The sequence below is a fragment of the Gouania willdenowi genome, chromosome 24, assembly GCF_900634775.1.
Source record: "Gouania willdenowi chromosome 24, fGouWil2.1, whole genome shotgun sequence".
NCBI lineage: Eukaryota > Metazoa > Chordata > Actinopteri > Blenniiformes > Gobiesocidae > Gouania > Gouania willdenowi.
The window spans coordinates 18,972,504-18,993,606 of NC_041066.1; the positions used below are offsets into that span (position 1 = coordinate 18,972,504).

General features: G+C 36.0%; 1 protein-coding gene across 1 annotated transcript; it reads left to right on the forward strand.

The window, feature by feature from the left end:
- The first annotated feature begins 9,437 nt into the window (after positions 1-9,437).
- myb (v-myb avian myeloblastosis viral oncogene homolog) lies at positions 9,438-19,811 on the forward strand. Its single transcript, XM_028439690.1, has 15 exons — positions 9,438-9,555; positions 11,475-11,586; positions 11,725-11,796; positions 11,939-12,031; positions 13,435-13,655; positions 14,403-14,631; positions 14,724-14,789; positions 15,330-15,434; positions 15,674-15,901; positions 16,073-16,152; positions 16,583-16,697; positions 16,787-16,882; positions 17,390-17,479; positions 18,975-19,059; positions 19,134-19,811. The coding sequence occupies exons 1-14, from the start codon at positions 9,533-9,535 to the stop codon at positions 19,047-19,049; spliced, it is 1,605 nt and encodes a 534-aa protein (XP_028295491.1). The 5' UTR covers positions 9,438-9,532; the 3' UTR covers positions 19,050-19,059; positions 19,134-19,811.
- The last annotated feature ends 1,292 nt before the right edge of the window (positions 19,812-21,103 follow it).

Sequence of the window (21,103 nt, forward strand, 5' to 3'; positions counted from 1 at the left end):
CACCCCCCTCCGCCTCAACATAAAAATGACAACCGTTTTTTTTTTTGTTGTTGTCAAAACTCACTTCAATGGAAGTTTATTTTTAGTTTATTTTTTAATTTATTTATAATTTTTCCACACACTGACATTAATACTGAAACATTTCTTACAGAGGTTGAGGACCCTGGAAGTGCATTTTTAACATCAACATTGTATCTCCTGACAAACAATTACCTGTTTTTATGAAAATTAAAATAAAAACAGTCTGTCTTTACGTCACTTAAAATATATTCTTCTTTAAAAAAAAACAAAAAACAAATATATATACAGTTATATATTGTAATGATTTCAATATATAATAATGTTTCCAAGCAACAGATAAGAAACTGTTACAGTTGTTGCAGGTCCATGCCCTCATAGTGATTCCGTTACTTTAACTTCTTTTTAAAAAACATTTAATGAAGTAGTTTTTTTACTAAATCATTTACTTTGTGAGTTAAAAAAAATTGTAATGGAAAATTCTTCAACCTCAAATTAGGAAAAAATAATTTATGACACCCCCACTAGACAAGATAAGCAGTTATTAACATTTTGTTTGATTTTAATAACTGTATCATTGTTCTACATGATGTCGGGGGGGATTGCTTTGTCATCTAATTTGTTGAGCACACACACAGCAGATATTACAACACTTCACGTGTGTTTAACAGGCAGCAAATTCAAATATGACTGAGTCTATCAAGAGATGACCGATGTTTACAAAAGAACTGGTTCGTCAAAAGTATTTTATGGCTTTGATGATGATTTTTTCTTCTTCTTCTTCTTCTTCTTCTTCTTCTACTTCTTCTTCTTCTTCTTCTCACCTTCACCTGGAGGTTTTCCGCATCACCAAAGCAAATAATGAGAAACATCACTGCACTCTCGAGCTTTCTTTGCAGAAACCGAACTGCCTAATTTAATATTTACATTGTTGAAACTGAAGTGAAACAAATAGCGTTATAAAATAACATTTTAATGACTTTCAAAGAGGGAAAAGAATCTCAGCCTAAAACAAAATTATGTGTATTTTTAAATTTTGAACACAGCAGAATAATTTCTATTGGCTGTAATATTTGTGAAACCTGCGGCTTATTCTGCTTTATTGAATCCAATACTTCCAGACAAAAAAATTGTAAAAAAAAGCAATAGTTGCATATTGACTGTGGTGATGCAGACAATATACTGTATTAAATTTTTTTTTTTTTTTTTGGTTCGAGAAGAGGAAAGACTAATCATCAATTATAATAATGATGATTTTTGTACTGCTAGATATGTTATACAAGTTATTTTTTAAAATATTTTTATCTTGAATTTATAGATATTTTAATCTTGCCAATATTCTTGAGCTGGAATACCGAGTGGAATACTTTGCCCTTTGGTTAGGAAACAACCCATCTGCACACACACTCCTTAAGTAGTACAAACAGTGACATCATAACACCTGCTGCACCAAAAAACCCAACATTTTCTTTTTTTTTTTTGCCTGCCTACCTCAAAAAATAAAGTGACATTTGTTCACTGATTTTCCAATAACACGTAGTTCTCTGCTAAATGTTGCTGTCATAACTGTATACAGATATTTGTGACATCTGCAGGCATAGTGGTGGAAGAAGTTTTTAAACTCTGCATTGTCATCATTCCATCTACGCTACTTTATCCTCAGTGCAAATGAAAGATATCAAAAAAATGGACAGATGTGTAAAGAGTGCTGATATATCCCACTTAAGTAGAACTACTGTTACTTGATTCAAATCGTACTCAAGTACAAGGAAGTTTTACATAAAATACTCAAGTACAAGTAACAAGGTCTGATGAACTATGGCCGGGCCTGTGGATCGTCTCTGCGACAAATAGCACGTACACGTTCCCGAGAATTCAGTCAAATGACTAGGTTCCACTGAGTACAACAAATGAAATTGTGCGACTTAAAATCGTGATATACGTTGAATTGCCTTTGAAATGATATATCACACGACTATGTTCCAATAAGTTTAGAAATTACCGGTAAAGGGTGTGGATTCATTCAAAAAGGTCTCCGAGAGGCTCTTGACATCCGCTCATAGAATATCCGTGTCAAATTACAGCCCGATTCAATGAACATTAACGGAGGAGTAGTCATTTAAAAAATGGGGCCCCTGGCGACCCCGTGGGCCCCATTCATATATTGGTATGTAATAATGATTCGGTCCTACCAACTGTCACAATATTTGACTCACAATTAAATGAGAAAACAAATGAGAAAAAGACCCCTCGGGCCTGTAATCGAATTGTGCAAGGCATAATCGTAATCTACATTGAATTATCTTTGAAACGATATATCACACGACTATGTTAACATGCATTTTTTAATTATCGGAAATGGGTTTTCATACCAAACTGCATTCCAATCTAATGAAAACTAACGGAGGAGTTGTCATTTTAAAAATGGGGCCCCCTGGCGCCCCCGTGACACGTACAGGGTAATGAGCCCCATTTATATATTGGTATGTGCCAATGATTCGGGACCACCAATCGTCGTAATATTTGACTCACAAATAAATGAGAAACCAACATTAGGTTTTTCTTCTGGGCCCCAAATCGAAAATTGGGCTCCAAGCGTCAATGCGTACACATCCATAGATTATACCTACCGAAATCTGTTCACGTATAACAGAGGAGTAGCGATTTTAACTAGTGTACACAACAACAAGAACAACAAGAAGAACAGAGTGAGTCTGATAGCCCAGCCTAAAAAGTAGCTCAATTAAATAGTACTCAAAGTAAAAGTTACTCGTTACTTTCACCCTCCATGTTTATTTTTGGTAATAAATCTTGCCACAATTCCCTTGCATACAGTAAACCTCAACATTCAATTAAAAATAAAAAAGATTCTCAGGCTTTAAGTATAGCTACTGTTATGAACTCTAAAACTAAGACAATAACCTACATTCACCACTGTGTCAGTACGGTGCGTTACGTTTAATGTGATTGGTCGGATATGATGTGATGCATTTGATTGTTGTCTGGTCATTTCATTTTATGTAGCTCCATTATGTCAGTTGATCATTTTAAAACAAAAACGAATAATTTACTCAATAAGGTTTAGGTGTAGAAATGTAATGAATTATGTTGCTTCTTTTATAAGTACAAGTAAAACTACTGATTTAGAAAAATACTCGAAAAAAATACAAGTACTCATAAAAGCAACTCAATTACAGTAACTCGAACTAAAAATAGAGAGGAGTAAGATATGTTGTGCTTTGGTAATTATGAAGATCTTTTCAAAATAAAACAGTTGATATTGCAGTCAGAACTGTGAGGAAAAGCACGATGCTCCTTTTACAGGGTCACACAGGTGACAGAGATGGAACTCTTCCTCTATTTTACACAAAGGTTTCTGGGGCATTCTAACCTCAGACTTTGCCTGATATGAAATAGAAATAGAACAAATCATCTAAAGCAGATGTGTCAAATCTAAGGCCCGGGGGCCAAATCTGGCCCTTTTGGAGCATTTAAATCGGCCTGCAGGAAAAAGTAAAAAATTACTTCATAAATCATCATGGAAATTCAGATGTAGATTTTCCTTAAGTCTCTTAAACTTCACAAACACAATTAAAATATAAAGTGTTTCGATGGGATTGACTATCTTCCTGCGCTTTTATCACACGACTGCAGTCATTTTTCATTGAAATTGTCAAGATAATATGCTTGATATGGGTTAATATACATTATATACTGTATAATGTACTTTAACAAATAACGGTAAAATTTGTTCTTTGTACAGATTAATGCTTTAATCAACTGTTTTGTTTTTTTTAAAGAAAAATTATGTCTACAATAAGCTTTTGTTGCCATTTTATTAGCATTTATTAACATTACTTAAAGCTTTACATTCAATACGATCAAGTTGTTTAAAGGCACAAGTTTGTGAGTTTCAGCAACTGAAGCAGCAACATAACCAGTGTTGATTTGAATTCAATCAATGCATAAAAACACATGATCAGATGAGTTCTGATTAGATTTCGTTCCATGTGACGAAATTATAGTTTCGTCTTTTTAGTTGTCAAAAATGTTAGTATATTATGCATATCATTTTTATAGAGTTTTCGTCAACATGTATTTTCTTGTAATTAGTCAAAATGTACCGGTAGTCGACAAAAACTTTGACGAAAACTTTACTTTAATCGACAAAACTAACGCTGAACAAAGCCGCAATAATCATTTTATAGCAAGGCATTTTATTTTTTCTTCGTCACCTTGAAATTTAAACCCTTTCTTATATTTACCATTTATTAGTTTGTTCTGATTTGGTATTTTATTTTGTACAAGTGTAAATTTAAATTGTACAAAAGCATTCAAATACTAACAATATTATGTAACAGGACTAAAAAAAAGACACCTGATAAAATAACAAGCAAAAATTAGATACAGGAAATGAACATAGTTTAAAACATGTATACCAGGCATAGGCAACTGGTATACATGGCAAAATCCACAAAACTTGTAATTGAAGAAGTTTGAAGGGCTTGTGCACAAAGTACACAAACAATTCCCAAAATACACAAAATGACTTACAAAACATAAAATGACAACAAAAACAGACACAACAACCACCTAAACAAACAAAATGACGACAAAAACACAAAATATTACAGAATTGCTCTAAAGACACACAAACTGCTAACAAAACGACAAGAAAATACAGAGAACAACAACAAAAATACAAAAAATGACGTCAAAAAACGCACAAATCGACAACAGGAATGCAAAGAATGACAGAAAAATACACCACATTGTAACGCAAAAATAACAAAAACACACATAATGACCCCTAAACACACAAAATGACTGAAAATGAAGAAATCATTAAAACCACAAAGGCTAAAAAAAGTGATTAGCCATTATTCTAAATGCTGACATGAAATATTGATAATGTGGCTCTAGGATCAGATTATTGTGGCCCCCACCGTGATAAGTTGCCCATCCCTGATGTATAAGTTAGTGTTACCATAGTTGTTTCAGTTTTATTCATTGTTTTAAATAACACTGTAAACCCCTTGTTGCATTAACCAATGGTTGCTGTATTATGTGTGTATATATATATACGTCCTAGTCTGTTGTTGAACACAGTATGTGCTGCCGACAACAAGGAACAGTATCTTGTGTCCTTTGTTTTTGCATTCTAAAAATTGATGCTAAATGTAAAAAAAAAGAAGAAGAAAAAAGTCATTTATCTTGTTTTATTGCCATTCAGAAGTACAATTGAGGAAATCCAGTGCATGCTCAGTCCTTTTAACCACATAAACATGCAGATTCACATTCGATACTTGTTTGACTTAGGATCAGCCCGTCTTAAAAGCACAATTCATACCCATACACACAGAGAGAAAGAGAGAGAGAAGATTTGAAAGCCTGCTGGGATGAGACCTCATGCCCCGAGTCCATCATTAAAATCATTCAAATGAACCAACCTGTGCACACAATGCTTTGCAAGGGTGGTGGGGGAGCAGCAGCAGGCGTAATACCTGGCCTTAACCTGTCCAATCGTGCCCATGCAAATGTCCTCAGCAAAAGAGTCAATGGGTCTCAAGCTTCCTGCTCAACCTACCACTGGGGAATTTGCATGCCCTGACTACCTTCTTTCAATTTGGTTTCACATAACAAGATGCAGGTTTTTAATGTTGCCCTCAAGGGGAAAAGAAGGTGAAGCGCATTGCTTCAGAGGCACACACGACAGGACATTACATTTACGCACAATGGAAACACTTTTGTCATCCAAAAAAGAAGGATAATTCTACTTTGCTTATATAAGAGGGCATGGTTCATTTAACGCTTCTGTTTTTTGCATCAAAACATCATCATCTAAAGCAGTGGGTCTCAAACTTTTCTGCACAAGACCCCTGAAATAAAGGTGCTAAAGACCGGGGACCCCTACTGTACCTGAATGTGGTTGAACACAACCATGACCATTGACGATCAATCATGTAACAGCCACTGTTATCCAGGAAGTTTATTAATCGGACATAAAATGGGTCAAAAGTCACAAAAATTTGTGGAAAAGGTAGTAAAATGGGATTTAAAACCACAAAAATTGGTCAAAAGTTGCAAATTAGAGTGGCCCTAAAAAGAAAAAGTGGTAAAAAGGGTTCAAAGTGTCAATATTGGCTTAAAAGTGGCAGAAAAATTTGTTTAAACTGGCAAACAATTGGCATGACAAATCGGGAAAGTGGGTAAATTGACAAAAAAATATTCATGAAATATGGTAAAAAGAGGTTAAAAGTGATAATAATGGGTCAACATATGAAACATTAGGTGGGAAAAGTGGTGGAAAGGGTTAATAAGTGCCAAAAATGTCTTGAAAGTGGAAAAGAAACATGCAGAAAAGACATTGAAATTTGATGGAGAAGTTGCAGAAATGGGAGTAATGAAGCAAAAATGCATTAAAAGGAGCAAAAATATGGCAAGAAAAGGTGATGAAAGTAAGTTAAGATATGGCAAGTTTGGTGTAGTTGCAGAAAAATACTAAAAATAAGCAAAAATGGGCATAATTGTTAAAAACAAAAATGCTTAGTTGCTTGAAGGCATCTGGCGGCCCCTTCTCAGTGTCTCGTGACCCCAAATGGGGTCCTCCTGACCCCAAGGTTGAGAACCCCTGATCTATAGAGTAATGTTAACTTGCTTTACATCAATCCTCTTTTGTTAAATATTCAGATTATTCCATCTATTGCCGGTGTGTAGATTATTAAAGGCATCAAAGCAAAGTCATGCCTTTTGAATGTTTTATAAACCAAAAAATGCTGTTTTTATTCCACAAACGAAATGTACGCATAGTGAGAGACTTGACAAGCTTCAGAAATACATTCTTTCAATGTGTGCATGCTTTTCTTAACTTGGACTTAATTACATTCACTATGTTGTTGCATGAAGAAGAGAAATAGCTGTTCATGGTAATGTGTGTAATGCTCGTATGTGCGGCCCTTTATCAGCCCACTATTATGTTGGCTGCTCTGGGACAATAGATTACTCTGGGTTGATGATAATTACAAGTGACCAGGACAATACGGTTGCGTATGCAGGAACTAATACAATAAGGAGACATTTTTATACAAATAAAGCCCCACTTTTCTCCTCCTCCTCCTCTTTTAATAATTGTTCGAGTGTTGACAGGCCTAGTTCAGGGAGAATGGAGAGCGATCCAACAAAACAACCACAGTCACAGTCACACACATGCAGACAGACTGTGTTTTAACACAGAATTAAGACAAGCCTTCTGATCAACAGGCTTCCAAAAAAGTCCTTTAAAGTTTTATTTTATATGAAATGTGAACCTAAGTACGGAAGCATTTTGTGTTCACTTGGAAAAAAAAAAATCAGGCAGTTTTTTCTGAATAATTAATTTTTTCTAGTTTGTTTTTTGGGCTTTTCCCCCCTGTTTTTTAGACTAATTTTTTTCTTCTTCTGTTTTTCAGAGCAATTTTTCCTGGTCAGACTCATTTTTTTCAGTTTTTTTGAGTAATACTTTCTGTTTTACTGTTTTTCGTAAATAGTCAGAAAAACAGAAAAAAATTAGCGCAAAAAACAGGGAAAAAATTGGCAGAAAAACGGAAAAAAAATAGTCAGAAAAACAGAAAAGAATTAGCACGAAAAACAGAAAAATGGTCAGTAAAACAAAAAAACAAAATAAAAATGGTCAGAAAAACAAAAAACAAAACAAAATTTTGTCCCAAAAATTGTGAAAAAAAAAAAAAAACAGGAAAAAATGAGTTTGAAAAACAGAAAAAAACCCCAGAAAAAAATAGCACAAAAAAACAGAAAAAAATAGTAGGAAAATTACAAAAAAAATAAATTATTGCAAAAAAAAAGAAAAATGTTCCTCCCAAAAAAAAAAAAAAAATGAAAAAAAAAATTGCCTGAAAAAACAAACCACAAAATAAATTTGATTTTTTTTTTTTCAAGTGAATGCAATACACTTCCGTACCCAAGACAAGAAGTTTTAGTGCAACCATATTTCATTGACTTTATTTGCATAGGCTAGCACACAGCCCACGGTGTCCCCAGCTGATAAGACAAGGTTGTCTTGAAGGGGTTTTTTTTTATCAGTGGGAAACATCTGCAACAGCAGCAATGAGTGAAAGCAGGTGGGTAAGTGTGTGTGTGGGGTGGGGGGAACATCAGCTTCTATTCCTATTGTTTACTTCATCCACTCGTTGGTTTCCTTCTGCTTTTTAGCAGCAGCAGAGAGGTACAGATACCAGCACAGCAGTGTTTTCAGCTTTTAGCGCCATAGTGAAGCAGAGCCCGCCGTCTGTGCCTGTGTGGCAGCGTGCTGCTGCGTGGTGCGTTCACTGACATTCCGGAAATCTGAAGCTCACCTTACTACATTAGTGTTTCCCAACCGTTTGTGTTTCTTTGGGTTCACCCCAAATATGAACTGTCTTTAGATGCAACTATTACATTACTACATACACAAGACTTGTAAATGCATTAAGTCGCCTTACCTGTTTGTGAGGTGTATTTTGTGGATATAAAGAATATATCACGACTTTGTCTCTTATTCACACACAAAAAGCATCAAAACTGTGAATGATAACTTTGAAACTTTGGCCACATTATTGTTTGTACCATTGATGCCATTTATTGTCAACAGGTAAAAATAAAAAAAAATCAAATTAAAAAAGGCTGCAGAGCATGTACAGTGTCTGAATTTGGCTTATAATTAAGCTCATGTGGCCCTCGGATTCATTTTGTGAGGCCACCTAAGTAAACATACAAAATAACTCCCAAAAGTACAAAAGTAGGACAAAAATACACGAAGAGAGAGAGAAAAAAATACACAAAATGTCAACAAAATTTTCACAAAACAATCTCAAATACGTACAAAATGACAATAAAATACACAAAATGACTACACAAATATACATAAATAACAGAAAACACAGAAAATGACAACAATACACAAAAATTATCCAAAAAAATAGAAATCATAAATATTTCCAAGCACTTCCTGCAAGGATATCAAGTATCCCTGGGGGTACACGAACCAGTGGTTGGGAACCACTGCATGGCTAAAGGACGATTTGAAGCAATACTACCAAGCGTGTCTTTTACATAATTTTTTTTTTTTTGAATACTTTAGAAAAAGTCACTCAACAATATGTACATTTTGGTTGGTGATGCACAACTTAGTAGCAGCCTAAATCAAGTTTGATATAAATTCACCTTTTTTTTTTTTTTTTTTTTACATTTGAGTACATTTTGTTGAAATCTTGAACTTTCTCCTGTATTGTTGCTGTATCTACTTTACCCATGGTTATTATGTGACTGTATCCTGTGTCTGTAGCTGTAATATCTGACGGCTGTAAAGAGCTCTCGTGCTTCACATGCTGCTCGTGGCCCACGCTACGCTTTTTACGCGCCGGGGCTCTGGGAGGGAGGGGCGAGGTGACAGCTTAAAGACAGAGTCTTTACTCTCCTCACACACTTTAATTCCACTTTAAGCCAAAAGTAGCATCTTCGGACTCCCCAGGTTATTATAATGAAACGCCGACCACGAAACAGGTACGTGAAGCAGAGAAATCCAACTTTGTCCTTCTCTCTTTTCTTTGTATTTGCTCACAAGCCTTTATTTCCTACTGTTTCGTATTGGGGAATGCTATGTCTACACGCCAAGGGATGATTCTAGGTTACGAATGTGCTCATTCATTCTTTTCTTTTAAAAATAGGTCTTTTTTAAAATGCTTTTAAAGTGTGCGTTTTGGTCCAGCTGTGGATGTCAGGTGCGTCCTGGGACGCGCAGCGATTTTTAAGCCACGCTGAGCGCAGCAAAGGCACCTGTTGCCTCTCAACCCCAGCACGGGATGGTTTAGTTCAAACTCCAACCTGCTGGTTTGAATAAAACTTGTGTTTTGGGAGGATTTCGAGCATATTTCACTTGTACTAACATTAGTGACAGGCAGCCACACACGGACTGATACTGACCAGTGGCTGCACGCGCTCCGGCCACTGTTCATCCACGCTGAGTCACCACTCATATATTATTCTACATAAAGATGGTTGGTTTGAGTAAAAACATACTGCAGACAAACTTTCTGGATATCTATTCCTTTTTTTTGTGTGTTTGTTTTGGGTTTTTTGGCATTGCACTTTGGCACTAGGCTTCCCTGTAGGGTAAAAAGTCATCCGTTTGCCTCCACTGTTTATTCTACGAGCCTGTTACAGAACACAGATAATACAAAAAATACAAAAGTCTCCCCTTTTGTTATTTCCTCTCAATTTGAAACTTTTAATGTCTGCTAGGTCTATTCTACATTGATTTGATGTGTCCATAGACATGGACAGTGGTTTGGGATGGAGGACCCCTGATTCCCTCCCACCCAGAATGGATGGGGGGCTCAGAAAAGTTGTGGATTGTGAGAGGCACCACTTAATAAACAGCTATAGTTACCACTCATTAATATTCGAGACAAGAAAGAGAAGTTGTTGATTGGTAAAGATGAGAATATATATATATATATATATATATATATATATATATATATATATATTATTATTTATTTTATTTTTTTCAATTTTAGCACTAAGGAAATCTATTTTATGTATATGCTTAATTTATATGGTAGATTTGATTGTGTTTATATCACCTTATTTTTTAAAAAAAATATATATAATCTCTTTTGTAGTTTTATTTACATTTTATTTTATTTTTTATTTTTTATTTATTTTTTTATCTTAAAAAATGAACTTTTTTCCTCGGTCCCACATGGTCACAGCTATTGATTATGTTCAGTCGTACATGGAAGTAATAGTTACAAATGAGGAAGATCAGGCTTAGGTAAATATATTTCTGCACAAGCTAAGGCATACATTAGGCATGTGTGTGTGTGTGTGTGTGTGTGTGAGTGAGTGTGTGTGTACACATGCATGCACACAGCTTTTTGGTACACTTTGTGTTCAGAGTCAGACCTGCTTTTCACGTTGTCTGACTCTACATTTTGATTGGTTAACTTGCTACTTAGTATCAGCATGTGTGTGTGTGTGTGTGTGTGCGTGCGTGCATGTGCTGCACAATGCTACTGCAGGCCTGAACATGTCAGGGTCACAAAATTATGATGCCTTCGCCAATCCCAGTATCTGTGGAAACCAAAAACACAGGAACCTGTTCATCCTACTCCACTGCTGTTCCCTCTCTCTCTCCTTTTCCCCCTCCATCGTTCTCAGTGTCCTTGCAGGTATCTTGGCTGCAAGCCCTGCACCTTCAGGATCGACTGGTTCTCTTGTCTGTGTTGACACCTGATGAGTTTAAAAGAGTTTGGCTGGGTTCTTTATGCCCTGTGTAAAGAGATGATTAGGGAGTAGTTCTGAAATAGGCAGTCACTTGTCAGACTATTATTCACCTATTTATTATCTTAGATGATCATTTTCACTCAGACTTAACCCTGGTTTTTTAAAAATGTTCCTTCCTCTCTGTGTAAATGCAGTGTTTACAGTAGCGAGGAGGATGACGAAGAGCTGTACGAACCCGACTATGATGGAGCAGTGATCAAGGGAGGGAAACGACAGCTAGGGAAAACACGCTGGACGCGAGAAGAGGTATACACACACACACGTGAATAACTTTTGCTAAGATCTTATCCCCGAAATACAAGAACCATAATCTCTTAAATCTCAAGAAACTAACAATTTATTGACAAAATAAAAGCCTGACGAATATAAACTCTTACTTTTTAGGATGAAAAGTTGAAGAAACTAGTGGAACATCATGGGTCAGAAGACTGGAAAGTTATTGCAAGCCTATTACCAGTAAGTAACAACTTTGTGGGTTCCCTCACACACACACGCACACACACACACGCAGCTTTAGTTCAGAGTTGCTGCTTTTATTGTACATCATAACTTAAGTCTGAATAACGTTATTTAAACGGTGCTTTTTCTTTCCAAACAGAATCGCACAGATATGCAGTGTCAGCACAGGTGGCAGAAGGTTCTCAACCCAGAACTGATCAAAGGCCCTTGGACCAAAGAGGAAGACCAGAGGGTAAGAGAGCGCATATACAGTAATGTAGGTGTTCTCAACCTTGGGGTCGGGACCCCATTTGGGTTTCAAGAGACACTGGGAGGGGGGTCACCAGATGGCTTCAAGAAACTAAGAATATTTTTGGAACATTCTGAGCCCATTTTTGCTGATTTTTACCCTTTTTCTGCAACTACATCAAACTTGCCAAATTTAACCTATTTTCATCAAATTTTCTTGCCATATTTTTGCTCCTTTTAATGCATGTTTGCTACATTACTCCCATTTCTACCACTTCTCCATCACATTTCAATGTATTTTCTGCACATTGTTTCCACTTTAAGATAAAGCCTTTCCACCGCATGCCACATATTTTGACCCATTATTGTCACTTTTAACCTCTTATGTTTATTTTTTGAGAAATTGAACCACATTCATGGTTTGTCATGCCTGTTATTTGCCAGTTTACACTAATCGTTCCTACTTTTTAAATTGCATTACCCCAAACCCCCCTCCCCCCATTTCTGCCAGTTTTAGGCCAATATTGACACTTTTTTGAACACACTCATTTGCAACATTTAACCAATTTCTGTGTTTTTTTAAAATCCCTTTTCACCACCTTTACATCTTTAAGATGACTATATACTATGGTGCAAATAATAAACTTCCTGGATAACAGTGGATATTATTTAGATAAGTAAATAAATGTGGTTATCACAGATTCATAGAACATTGGACCATCTTTTTGCTGATTTGTGGATGGACCCCAAAAAAACCCTTTATTCCCCCTTATAGACGGCCCCGCCTCCACATGACTGTTCTGAACACAGACAGTTACAGTGGGGGTTCTCGGTTTGTGGCATCTTTATTTTAGGGGTCGTGGGCTGAAAAGTTTGAGAACCACTGAAATGTAATGGACCACATAGAAATATCTCCCCACTCCTTGTACAAGAATATGATTTATTGGTATTTAATTAATGAAAAACCAGGTTGTAGATGTTGTGTCTGTATTGTAGTGACTTGGTAACGGCTTAAACACAACATCAATCATTCATGGGGAATGTTGCATTTTCTTCACTGCTGACCCACATTTCCATTTTCTTCCAAAAATGCTGTTACACAACATGCAGCATGTGTTTATTGAGACCCAAAAGGAGTTATATTTCCACCCAGACGACATTGTAATCATTAGCCAAGTAGCTAACGTTCCACTGGAAACTCCCTGTCTGCTCACCACCACCAGGTGTTCTCACACATCTCTGCAAAATAAAGGGGGAATATTTATTGGAAACGTTTTCATTAATGTTCCTACAACCTCACCTGATGAAATGTTTGTTTTGTTTCCTACTTCCTATCCTTGTCTCCTCTCGTTCTCTCCCGTCTATCCCGCTCCCCTTCACCTCTCGCCTACTTCCTTCACACCTCAGGTGATCGAGCTGGTGCAGAAATACGGAGCCAAGCGCTGGTCGGTGATCGCCAAGCACCTGAAGGGACGCATCGGGAAACAATGTCGCGAACGCTGGCACAACCATTTAAATCCCGAGGTGAAGAAGACATCGTGGACGGAGGAAGAGGACAGAATCATCTACCAGGCGCACGAGAGGCTTGGAAACCGCTGGGCGGAGATCGCAAAACTGCTCCCGGGAAGGTAAGAGAGATGGAAACGGAGTTAGAGGACTTTGGTTAATATGGTTAAAAAGACTTCTCAAGGTGCTGCTTAAGGCCATGCATATCTGCGTTTAAACCCACAGCACTCTAACCTTGTTGCAGTATTATCCAGTATAAATTCTGATTACATTGACTGGCATTTTTTCAAATTAATTCCAATTCCAATAATTTTTTTCCTGTGAAAGTCGATTATATTACGTTCTTTATAACTAAAGTTCAATTACAAATAATCACAGTTACTGAGCCTTTAATAAATAGGCTCATAAAACTGATATTTCCTCTTGTGTTAGCTTTCTGTTAGCATATCTTATGATAATGGGTCATTTTTGACCCATGTCTTAAATCTGCTGTAAAATACACTGGAAAATATTATCTATCATCTAATTTGTTTTTCATCTCTTGGTTACCTTGTTAGGCTTCCTGATCAATGCAAATATTGGTATTAATATTTTTGGTGTGGGCATCTGAGCCTTTTTTGTGTCACTATACTCTTTAATTTCCATTTTCTTTTAAAAAATGGCAAAATTATCCTCAAGAGAACTGAGCGGTAAACTTACTATGAAACATATTATAATAATTGTTAACTTTATATATGTGAGCCATAGAACAGTAACATGGTTTGCCAGTTTTGCATTTAATTACATTGTAAATGACAGCTTTTTATAGAATTTCAATGCCAATTACAATGACAAAAGTCAGTTATCTAAAGTCAATCCTCACCCTGCAGAACGGACAACGCCATCAAGAACCACTGGAACTCCACGATGAGGCGAAAGGTGGAACAAGAGGGCTACCTGCAGAACCTGCCAAAGATCAGCAACACGTCACACTCCGGCAGCCACGGCTTCGTCAAGACGGCCAATCACATCATGGCCTTCCCCCACCACTCACCCAGTCACGCCCAGCTGCCTCCAATGACACCAATTCCCTACCCCTACATTCCCGACACACACAGAGTGAGTTTGAAAAACAAAAACAAAACAAAAAAAAACCTCCAGGAGAACATTTTATTAATCCAAATATGTTTTTTTTATTATGTGCCTAACAGATGTCCTTTAACATGGCAATGCATTTGAACATGAACATTCCTCAGCCTGGGACTGCTGCTATACAGGTACTAAATAAAAACACAATGGTTCAATTAACCCTCCTATTATCCTTGGGGTCAAATTGACCCCATTCAATGTTTATCATTCAAAAAACAATAGTTGACTTTGGGTTTTTTTTGCTTCATATTTCATGAATTTTCCTAATTTGATGGATACAATTGGTTAGGCTTATAATGATTATAATATTTTTTCAATGTGATGAACCCATATTGCACGTATTTGTGTTCCTCTGTGGTTAATTTGACCCCAAGCTGTTCTAGCTGTGAAAAATTTGTCTGTATGCGACCTGAGATTCTCACACCTGTAGGTGCAGATTTGATACTTTTGAGTTGATACATGAAATGGGGTGGTGGGTGGATGTGGTAGATGACAATGCTCTCATGAGAACTTAATCACAGTTCATGAAGGTAGGGGTATTCCTGGGGTAAAGTGTGTTAGTAATATTTGAGGATAATAGGAAGGTTTACAAAAAAAGACAAAAAATAAAGTTGCTACAGACTCGGAGTTGAGCAAGTTTCCTGTGCTTTCTTTTTTCTCTCTTTTAGAGACACTATGGTGACGACGACCCAGAAAAAGAACTAAGGGTGAAGGAGATCGAAATGCTGCTCATGTCTACAGAATTTGAACTGAGAGGGCAGCCATCGCTAACAGTAAGTCCTGTGTCTGAGTCTGTGGGTTCCACCAAGGTTTCTGAGCATCTTTACTCGATGGACGGTGGTTAGATGCGTGAGGATGTGTGCGAAAAGACAGAGGAAACATCTGGGGCTGTATGTTTTCAGCAGAAGTGATGAAATAGAAACTTTGAAACTCTCCCCCCCCTTTCTTCATGTTTTGAACAGCTTTTTCTAAATGACCCCCCTTCTCACTCTTTCTAATTCGTCTTTTCCAGGTGAATGTACCGTATCCAAGATGGCACACACAGAGCTATTTGACAAACCATCCCAACAACTTCCCGAGGTCTGTGTCCCATCACCAGGCGGCCGCCCCGGCGCTGCCCCACGAGCAGAGCGGCCTCCCCGAGGAGAGCGCCTCTGCGACACGAGCCTATAGCAATAACGGTTCCAGCCAACACAGCGGCCCAGGCTTCACAGAGTACATGGAATGCGTCCTCGATTCAGTGAGTGTCCCTACAAACAGGTTTTGGCTATTTCTCTGTCTGTCTTTCTTTTGTATGTCTACCAGTCATTCAGATCTCTTGTTTGCATCCCATCCTTTAAATGTTTCTTCCTTTCACGTCGAATACGCACATATTAACTTCTCATTTTGACTTTTCCTACTTGTTTTGCAGCTTTTCAGCCACCCAAAGAGCCCTGAACACTCAGAGGACAGTTCACCGATGAGCTCACCGACAAACTCAACGAATGAAACGTGAGTGTACTTCTCTCTAAAGCACATATGTCAAACTCAAGGGCAAATGAAAACATGAATAATTGTGTAAAATACCAAAAAAAACAAAAACACAATTGTGCAATTCTTTGCACATTTTTCCACAAAATTTCAATCAAAAATTGGTCAAAAACAATAACTAAATCAAAGGACACTTAAGTATCTGTTACTTGTTGCCTAGATATTGTTGACGTCTTTCATACTTTGTCTAATTTATAACTGGTAGTGCAATCTTGGGCACAATAATGTTGAAATTGTTAGTTTTCGTGCCTAAAACCTGGAGCCCACTAGTCCGTATTTGGCCCTTGAACTAAAATGAGTTTGACACCCCTGTTTCAAAGCTTTTGAAATCTCTAACTTTTTTATTTATTTATTTTTTTAACTAAACGTAGTTTTTTTTTTTTTCTCTCAGGTTGCAAAATCCAAGCATCAATCAATCACTGATCGAATCCAATCCCTCGACCCCGTCACCATATGCATCAAACCCGGCCTCAGTGGAGAGCAAGTACAAACCACTGACGCTAATGGTGAGGAAATAATTAAAATAAATAATCTCATGAAGTTTTATAATTGTTGTGTCCATTGGATTTATGTATAATTGTTTTATGTTTTACAGACCAACACTTGTGAGGAGCAGAAAGTTGTGTCCATCAAACAAGAGCCACATGAATGTCTCATTGAGCTGCCTCCTCTGAAGAAAATAAAGAAAGAGGTAAAATAAATACTTCAAATACATAATATAAAGTGTTATATTAGGTTGTAGGTCAGGGGTGTCAAACTAATTTTTGTCCAGGGGCCGAATATGGATCATTTTGATCGCAAGTGGGCCGCAGATTTTAGGCGGGAAAAAGAACAATTTTAACATCAAAATATTCCCTAGCTTTCAATATCAGTTCAATTCACTTAAAAAATTCTCGATTTTATCCACAATTTTGTGTAATTTTGTGAAATTGTTTGTGAGAAATTGCATGATTTGTGTAAAAGTTAAAAGTTCTTTCTACAATTTACAATAAAAAAATGACTGCATTCATGTGATATAAACAAAGGAAAAAATGCAAGACCTTAAAAATATTGTGGAGTTTCATTAAATTGGTGAATTTGAGATATCTACAGCGAGATTATTTGGTAATTGACACAATAATTCATGTTTTCTCAGTCGTTTTTTTTATTTTCTCAGGATTACAAATATTTATTTATCGCTGTTTATTGTTTTCCCAAGGTTTTATCCCCATGTATAAGCCCTCAGTTGTCGTGGGAGGGATACAACGAGCTCTTCAACAACAATGGCAACCCTGCCTACGGCCTTCCTGTGAGTTGACTTTACACATTTGAACATATGCCGAGTTAAAGTTTACAGATTTGATATATTGGAATGAAAAAAATTAAAACTTGACTAGAGTTTTTGCATTTCCTGAAGAAATTGCAAGTGAGAATGCAGTTGCTGGCCCGCGTCGCACTGCAATAGCTTTGCATTAGCTTAGCATTGGCATAGCATTAACTTGGTATTAGCATCAGCATAGCATTAGCTAGCTTTAGCATTAGCTTAGTGTTAGCATTACCTAGCACTAGCATTAATCTAGCAATAGCACAAACCTAACATTAGCATTAGGCAAGGCAAATTTATTTGTATGCACATTTCATGCACAGGGCAACTCAATGTGCTTTACGTGATCAAAAAGTGCAACAGAAAACATTCAACAGCTTAAAAATCAACAAGAACATTAATATCAGCCGTAAAAACATTCAAAATCAAACGTTTAAAATCAGCAACAAACACATTACATCAACAACAACATGACCAAAAATCTCCCTTTCAGTCATACATAGTAGATTGAGAGGGAGCCTAGCATTAACACCAACCTAACATGAGCAATATCATTAACCTAGCATTAGCCTAGTAGTAGCATTAACCTAGCATTAACATTACTCTAGTAATAGCATTAACATTACTCTAGTAATAACATTATTTTCTGTTTAGCATTAATCTAGCATTAGCATTAACCTAGCATTAGCACTATCATTAGCATACACATAGTTATAGCATTAACATTACTCTAGCAATAACATTAACCTAGCATTAACATTACTTTAGCAGTAGCATTATTCTATAATTTGCATTAATCTAGCATTAGCATTAACCTAGCATTAGCACTATCATTAGCATTCACCTAGCTATAGCATTAACCTAGCATTAGCATTAACCTGACATTAACATTAGCCTAGCATTAGAATAAACATAGCATTCGCCTAGCAATAGCATTAACTTAGCATTAGCACTAACCTAGCATTAGCATTCATTCTGCATTAGCCAAACAATAGCATTACCAAGCATTAGCTAAATATTAACCTAGCAATAGCTTAACATTAGCAATAAGGTGTAAATATGTTGAATTGTTTGTAATTTGTTTGCAAAGATTTTAGGGTAAAAAGTGGAGTAGCTCAACCAGCTGTCCACTCTAAAAATGGGATCGGAGCTAAAAAAAAAAAATGTATTAACTCAAAAAGTATAAAAGTTACAAATTATAAAAGTTCAAGCATTAATCTTGGGAACTTTATGAACGTTTGATAGTTTGTTTGTCAAAATCGGACACGGTGTAGGAGGAGTTAACGACGACAGAAGAAAAAGATGATAGTGCCTTCTGCATCCTCACTAATAATTTACATTATCTGAACTTTATTTACACATTTGAGAATTGACTGTGCCAACGACTGTTTTTCTCTCCGTCTATGCTGCTGCATGATGATTGGTCATTGTTGCTCATGACATGTTTTTTTTAATTTTTTTTTAAACCTTTTCTATGCAGGATGTCATCAACAACTCAGCAGTAAGCGATAACGTACAACAAATCACACCAGCAGCCTTACAGAGGTGCTCATAGCCCACTACAGGTATGTGTTTTTAAAGCTTTTTTCACAACGAAACATCTAAAACTCACTTACCATGTGTTGTTTTCCTCTAACAGTCCACAGACCTGTGTGAAAACCAGAGGAATATCCTGTGACCTCTGACCTGAGCCACCAGTACAACAACACTTATCCCACAATGGACTCCGGGCCCAGATTTCACACCGTTGTGAAAAACTTTTAGTATTTTGTTAAAAAAAAGAAAAAGTGAAAATAAGAGAGAACGTTTACATCACCAAGAAGAAGGGGTTGCGTCCTTTTTTTTGGAAAAATAATTGATGGTCTCACTCGTTAATTTAGTATACACTGAAAATCCTGGGTTTTTCCATTCTGAATAAGTCAATCCAGGCTTACATTACATGTAAAGATTCAGGTTTTCTTAAACCTGTGTTGTGAAACAGAGCCCGGGTCATGTAGAGCTCAGAGTTGTATTTATTTGTTGTAAAATTTTTGGGAGAGGCGTAAAGCCATCGCTGTCTACACACTCACGGTTGTTGGATTTCAACCAGCCAAAGACATTACATTTTTATACAGATTTTTTTTTTTTTTTTTTTTTTTTAAAGGGAGGGTTTTTTTATAAATATTATATGCCTTATTTGTTTTTCTATCAGTAACGCAATTTTGTATTTTGTGTTTTTTTTTATGGTAAACGGTCTCGTTCTATGTTTGCGTTGGGCTGTAAAAGTAATAGCAAATTTGTTTTATATTAATATAAAGAACAAGTTGGTTTTGTTTATTTATTTGGTTTCTTTTTTTTTCTATACATGTCATAGTTTTTTTTTTTTTTTTTTTTTTTTACAATTGGCCATCATAGCAGTGTTGGAATTTTAAGTATTTTGGCCTTCTTTTTTTAGCATTACCAATACACCCAAAAGCACATGATTTCAAAACTGACCTCTGTAATTAACTCATGAAACTGTTGTTTTTTTTTAAACATATTGTTATTTATGCTGTATTTTTTTTTTTTTTTTTTTTTTTTGCTTTAAGGCTGTTATTGGTCTAAATTTCAAGTGTTTTATGGTGGGACAGATGTTGGAAACACTGCTGTACAAGAACTGCTCAGGCTCTTCTTTTTTTCTACGTTGTGTACGACTAAATGTGGCAGACTTTGTTAGTATTACCTGATCGCCACATTGATGCCTTTTAGTTCTCATTTCAACCTTGGATTCATTTCAGGCAATTGTCACAGCCTGTATAAAAAAAAAAAAACAAACATCCAATGAACAAACAGATGTTTTTGTTAAATTTCAAATGTCTATGCAACGCGTCTCTATGCATTTATTTGAGCTTCTATTTGTTAAGCGTTCGGACCAAGCTCAACTTGAATTTTTATATCTATGAAAAAGGAACAGTAGTAAACACTGATATGTTGTTTGGATGCCACGAGGAAATGCTCAAACAATTTTTGTACTTAAAAAACAAACACTTTTTATTTGCTCCCTAGTGTTGCGCATTGACTATCAGCATTGTGCTTTTGTACCTTGTCAAACATTTTTGCAAACAACTGTTTATAGTTTTTGATACCAGCATTTGATGCAAATACTTTTAAATGCCAAGTCTTTTTTTATTGTTATTAATATTATTAATATTATTATTAAAATATGTCTTTTCTACTTTTCTATTTACTGCCATTTAATTAAAGTTTGTTTTTTGGTAAATACGTTGCACTTGTTTTCTTTTGTTTTCAATGTAATCGTATCATTTCTTCGTTTTATTGCATATAAAACTGTGAAGGGTGAATTTCAGCCCATATTTCACCAAATTTGGAGGTTTTGTCCTCTTTTTAAAGTAAAACACCTGCTTTTTAAATGATCAAACATTTTACTTATATAAAACCACCCAAGAATATCTAATGTACGTCTATTTAACGTCACTACCTTCAACTAAAAAAATAAATAAACTAAATTTTGCTTCCAGGTTAACATGTTTAGAATGATTTAATTTAATCCATGTATATGTTTCATGTTATTTAAGCTAATTAATAATCTAACTATGAACACGTAAATCTATTTATCCATATGTTGCATTT

Bases quoted from the DNA above. Each gene is read 5' to 3' on its own strand.
- myb (XM_028439690.1), top strand. From the start codon at position 9,533: ATGAAACGCCGACCACGAAACAG. The intron at 11,587-11,724 runs GTATACACACAC...CTTACTTTTTAG, and splicing joins CACGCTGGACGCGAGAAGAG to GATGAAAAGTTGAAGAAACT. The intron at 16,883-17,389 runs GTAAAATAAATA...TGTTTTCCCAAG, and splicing joins TGAAGAAAATAAAGAAAGAG to GTTTTATCCCCATGTATAAG.